We start from the raw sequence: 5,759 nt of genomic DNA on the forward strand, positions 1-5,759 counted from the left end.
TGCTCACAAACCGGGAAGAATTAGTAGGGGAAGCAAAAGTGGATGGGAACCTGGGAGGCAGTGACCATGAGATGGTTGAGTTCAGGATCCTGACACAGGGAAGAAAGGAGAGCAGCAGAATGCAGACCCTGGACTTCAGAAAAGTAAACTGACTCCCTCAGGGATTTCTGCTTTGCCTTTGACCATACATTTCCTCACTTGGCTTACATTCAGTATCTTGGAAAGGTTCATATATTTTGCATCAGGATATGAAGCACCTTAAGAAATACCCAGCAAAATGTTTCCTGAGAGTGCCCATCTTCCCAGTCCTGCCCATTGGATGCTAAAGTGACTTGCTTCCCCATTCCCCTTAGAAGGCAAAAAACCCACATTGAGATATAGTGGCCACCATAGACTACAAATCAACAGCAGCAAGCCGAAGCTAAACATTCCAGACATCTCATCAATCTCGCCTTTGGGTTTCCAGATTGCAGCACCTGTGGCATGCACCTAAATGCCCTTACATTCCTTGGAATCGCTTATTTCTTCTCTTGTACCAGTGACACTGGTATCATACGCAACTGGCACCAACAAGCCCTGGCCACTATTCCAGCCCATGGCGGGAACAACAGCTGAAGGGAACTGCATAGCAGCCTGGTACCCTGGACCTAGGTTGGCACAGGGTGTGTTCCATCTCCACAACCTCCCTTCACTCCACCTGCATAGACCCCCAGATACTCAGGCTTTGTGTGATTGGAATGAATCTGGCTCATCTACACGTGTAATAAATACCTTCTGCACAGGACAGACATCAATAGTTAGCCATTTTGGTCACCTTTATAACCCACCTGTCATCAGACCACTGTACCGACTGCCCTACTAGGGACTAATAAGGATGAGTGAAATATTCACTTTTTCATTGCAATCAGCATTACAGTAAAGGATTATGAGCTGGTTTTTCTCTCAGGGCGGGTAACATTTCATGGCCGTTGTATAAGGCTGCAATGGACCATGCCATCCTCCAGGTATGCATCCCTCAGGAACAAATTCCCCCACTGCAACTCAATGAATAATCCATGTGAAAACATACTGATTGCATATACTGTAAATTGCAGTGGGTGAAATTTTTCCCCCGGCAAAGCCCCAACGTAACAACAACAAAACATCTATGCACCACTTAAGTCTCACCTAAATTCTACTCTGAGCACTTCTGTGGGACTCAAGAACAGCAATGCCCGAGTGTCTGCTCTGCACCAGCTGAATTTTACCTCTTGTGTGTTGTTCCCTTCACAGATGCAGTTGACATAGAAACAAGCCATCCGCAATGCACAGGGCCATCCGCAATGCACTGTTGCTAACTCTTGTGACTTCATAGTAAGTCTCATGATGTTTGCAGTTGATTTTGTAATTCCAGCTACTAAAGTCATAATTATGTGAGAATCTCAGCTTTCATGTAAACAAAGAAAAAAAGTTTCTAGCCCTTATGATTAGAGTCAAAAGCTTGAAAACGTGAGACCTAAAGGCTCAAAGTCCAGAAGGCAAATAACAATCCAGCCTTCATTATTTTTCAAAGTGTCATGGTTTTAAAAACAGTCTCATTGGGACTGTGTGACTGGGTGCTCCACTCACTGCTAGGATAGCGCCTCCTCCTGGTGACTCTGGGGATTAGCTCGTCAGGTCGACGCCCATTCTCACGGTCGCACACTGTCACTCCGTCACTCTCTCTGGTCTGCAGCCCCTTTCTCACCGCAGGAACCACAGCATCCTCTTCATGACTGAGCCCTCCAGCCAGGTCACTCGGTGTTCCCCCCTTCTGGGGTATATCAAAGTCTTCCCTTCAGCTGTCCTAGGCATCCTTCCCATTCACTGCCCCAGGTGCCACTCCGTCAGTGGCTGGTAGAGGAAACCAGGCCTCCCCTCTACTCCAGGTTCCAGTCCAGGGACTGTCAACCCAGCAGTTCTGGGCTTTACACTCTGAGCCCTCATTTCTCCATCCGTGGACTGCTTCCAACCATTCCTGGTTCCCCCCATTTCTCTGGGAGTACCAGCTCCAAACCCTCCTCCCAGGGAGTGACTGCTGCCCCTGTCTGTTGCTAGCTTCCTGGCTTTATAGGCCACTTCTGTTCCCGCCCAGCTGAGCCTGCTGTCAATCAATTCCCCACTCCCTGGCTCTACTTGGCCATCTTAACGCCTTCCTGTCTTTTGTGGGGTGGGCACCCCATCACAGACTGACTCAGGAATTTTGAATGTGTGGCAATAGTGAATGTGTATCATCAAAGAACACATATCAATTAAGTCACAAACAAGAATCAGATATGTAATTGTTGGGAAGTTTCACAAACACGGAGCAGGCAGAATGAGCATCATTTCGAATAGTGTTTATTTAAGATGGAGTGCAATTGATCAATACAATATATACTTATTGAGTGTCTTGCAGATAACATAATACATACAGGAAGAACTCAGTTCTTTTTCTGTTTGGGAATAAATTATCTTACATAGAAAATGGTTTCACATGTAGAGAAACACAATGACGCTAAGCATTATTTCAAGAGACAATAGTAATTATTTTGTGGTTTAAAAAGAAAAATTAGGGGACTATGATGGGGCAGCTGCCCCTCACTGGCTGGCAAAGGGTTAATAGCAGACCTTGGAGTGGCAGCGCAGAACCCAGCCAATCAGAGGAAGGCTTAGAAGCAGCCAATCAGGGCCAGACTGTGCCCTATAAGAAGGGCTGCAGGGCAGAGAGGAGCTCAGTCTCCCTCAGAGCTTGAGGGAGAAGGACTGGCTGCCTACAGAGAGAAGTACCTGGGACAGAGCAGTGCTGGGCAGGGTCAAGGGAGCAAGCAGAGCTCCAGCCTGGCTGGCTCCCAGAGTGAGGCCTTGATACAGGGGCCAAGTAGGTGCTGGAGCTACAGGGAAGTGGCCCAGGGAAAGTAGATAGCGGCAGAGGGGAATGAGAAGCAGTGAGTGGCTGCCAGCTATAGGGTCCCTGGGTCGGGGCCCAGAGTAGTGGGTGGGCCTTTCCCCCCCGCCCCTTTGCCCCACTGACTGCCGAAGTAAGTAGCCAGCCAAAGGACTGCAGTTTGCCCGAGCGAGGGGCTGCAGTTTACCACTGTGGCGAGAGGCTGGGTAAATGACTGCCAGTTCCCCCGGAAGGGGGGAGACAATGGAGTTGGGGCACAGCCGGAGAGTCATGCCCTGAAGAGGACGCCAAGGTCCGGGAGTGACGTGGGTCCCCACAGACAGCAGTAATGGAGAGTGAGACACCACCAGAGGGGGGCGCCCTGCTGCTGGACAGCTCTAATTCCTAGAACAACCGGCAAGAGGCACCACGGTGGTGAGCACAACCCTTTACAGGGACCAATCCTGCAAGCCTTCCCCAGGCTGTACTCTTGTTAGCTTCAATGGGAGTTCACTACCTGCGTGGGTCTTGTAAGATTGAGCCCTAGGGTTGTAAGCATCTTTCTTTACTAATATCTAGACTGAAGTAGCTCCCAAGGTGTACTCTGTACTTTCCAAACACAGAAGAAGATACAGTCCCTGTCCCAAAGAGCACACAATCTAAATAATAATTTCATTAAATTGCTCAAGAGACTCATCTAACCACGACTAAAAGGAATAATTAAAAACTACCCTTAATAGCAGAGAAAGTCTTTCAAGGCTAGTCAGGAATATAAGTGCTGTGATTTGAAAAACCACACGTGAGCTTGAAATAATTGCTTCTTTACGCAAGACAATGTCTAAACATTTACGTTGCCAATTCAGGTCAATGGGAAGACCCCCAAAGAAAGCTGGATTAAGACCTTATTGCACACTCATCACCATGGCAGCTGCACAACTTTAAAGCACCTTTAAAAGTTGCATGTTGGTTATTGTATTCTGTTCTCTAATGAGCCTTCTCCATCCAGTCTAGGAGGATATCCAGCTCCCCAAGGGATTTCATTGCTGCAGAAGCAATGTTCAGCTGGAAGCAGATTGAAAGAAATATTCAGTAAATAATTACGGCAATATGAAATGAGCAAAAAGGAATCCAAGTCTTTGCATTAGCAAATAAAGTCTGATCAATTTACCTGTCCATAATTGGTGAGAATTTGTTTATATTTCTCTATTGCTTCCTCTCCACAATTGCACGCATTTTGTTCATTCTAGAAAAATGAGAGAGAATTCATGAGGCTTTTCTCCTTTAACAAGCTGTGGCTTTCTGATTAATATGGAGACTCTTTCATAGGCTAGCTCTTGCTAAACTGTGCAAAATACAGCATTCCCTTAAATCAGACTGCCTCATCTACGGATGAAATTCACTCCCATAACTAGCGCAAGTCCAAGATCCCAATTAAATACTATTTTGCAGATTCAAATAGGAGCTATGTGGTGCAAGGGTAAATCTCAAAGATTCCCAGTGATCAGAACATGTGAACAATTCTTTTCATGGGGTTTTGATGCTTCTGTTCTTTGTTGAAGCCCCTAACTCTCTTTTAAGCCAATTTTTTGGAACCTCAGGAAATGTTCTGGCTGATTTATTTAAATCTATGCCAAGTTTGTTCATATCCCTCACGTTCATGGATTTAACATACATTTTAGAGATAACTGGGATTTATTGAAACCTGACATACACATTGTCTGAATTTCTTCTTGATGCTGAGGAAAGAATTGGCTATGCTGCTGATTTTCCGGTTGACATGAGAATCCTCAGTCTCACAGTGTTTGAAGACCTTGTCCACATAGAATCTTAAAAGGTGATGGATGATGCAACATCTATCTGCAGACTTAAGAAAAATAGTATCTTTTCTTTTTAAATGCTTTACACAGTGCTATAAAAAATTATAATCAGCAAGCACTTCACCCATCACTAAAATGCAGCCATCTTTGGTGCTAAACATGGCAGTTGAATGGATAATTTTTTTTTAAATTCTGTTTGATACATTTTGCTACAATGTTTACAATAGATTTGGGATAGATTTTCAAAAGAACTCAGCTCCCAAGAGGACTGTCCTAGGGTATCCCCTGCCGGGAGCGGCTCTCCTGTGGCAGGCCACGGCATGTCAGTCATGTCTGCCTCAGTTTCTCCATTCAGCGTCCCCAGTAACTCTATGCAAGCTTTCTTGACACAAATGTACCCTCCTTGGGTCTGGTTTATAATGAGACATTGGGAAAACCGTCCCAAACACATGTAGTTCATTTCTCACCCCAGTGCCAACAGTCATTAAGATCACCCGACATCTTGTCTCATGATGCCCCACATATCACACGCAGGCACCTTTGACCATGCCCAGACTCTCCAGAAGTCCTCCTCTGTCCTTGTACCAGGACAGCCACCCCGACCCTTCCTATTGGAGTGTTACTTCTACTCTTCCCAGTGGGAGCCCCCACAGCCTCTCTGCTGGGAGATTGTCTTTACCAGGGGAACATCCCTCACTCCCCTTGGCCCTTTCATGGCTCTTCTGGGCCCAGCTCTCTGACCCTGGAGACATCAGCGGGTAAGCTCCTCCACTGCTCCCCTGCCTTCTTTCCTTGGCTGTGGTTCAGAGTCAGCAGGTAACTCCCTCTGCTGCTCCTCCTGCCTTCAGCCTTCTCCAGTCCTGCCTTTCTGGCTTAGGGACACCAATCTGCAAACGCCTCTTACTGTTTCCTGCCTTCCGCTTTCTCCCAGCTCCTAAGCATACAGTGTCTGTGGCAGACCTCACCTGCCCCCTGACTCCCACTCAGGCAGCTCTGATTCAGCAGGTCTCTGCTACTTATTGGGTCTCCCTGTCTCTGGTTTGCCCGAGTCTTTTATA

General features: G+C 46.7%; 1 protein-coding gene across 1 annotated transcript; it reads right to left on the reverse strand.

The window, feature by feature from the left end:
* Positions 1 to 3,663: 3,663 nt before the first annotated feature.
* Positions 3,664 to 5,202, reverse strand: LOC140901482 (interleukin-20-like). The gene is made up of 4 exons (XM_073320407.1): positions 5,169 to 5,202; positions 4,596 to 4,741; positions 4,053 to 4,127; positions 3,664 to 3,946 (listed from the first exon to the last, which is right to left on the reverse strand). Exons 1-4 carry the CDS (start codon positions 5,200 to 5,202, stop codon positions 3,869 to 3,871), a joined length of 333 nt encoding a protein of 110 aa, XP_073176508.1. The 3' UTR covers positions 3,664 to 3,868.
* Positions 5,203 to 5,759: the final 557 nt, after the last annotated feature.

The sequence above is a fragment of the Lepidochelys kempii genome, chromosome 21 (genome assembly GCF_965140265.1).
Source record: "Lepidochelys kempii isolate rLepKem1 chromosome 21, rLepKem1.hap2, whole genome shotgun sequence".
Taxonomy (NCBI): Eukaryota; Metazoa; Chordata; order Testudines; family Cheloniidae; genus Lepidochelys; species Lepidochelys kempii.

Excerpts from the sequence above, each read along its gene's own strand:
- LOC140901482 (XM_073320407.1), bottom strand. The coding sequence starts at position 5,202 with ATGTCGGGTGATCTTAATGACTGTTGGCACTGGG. Across the intron at positions 4,742-5,168 it reads TAATGACTGTTGGCACTGGG|ATAGATGTTGCATCATCCAT; the intron begins GTGAGAAATGAA and ends TTAAGTCTGCAG. Across the intron at positions 3,947-4,052 it reads TTCTCACCAATTATGGACAG|CTGAACATTGCTTCTGCAGC; the intron begins GTAAATTGATCA and ends ATCTGCTTCCAG.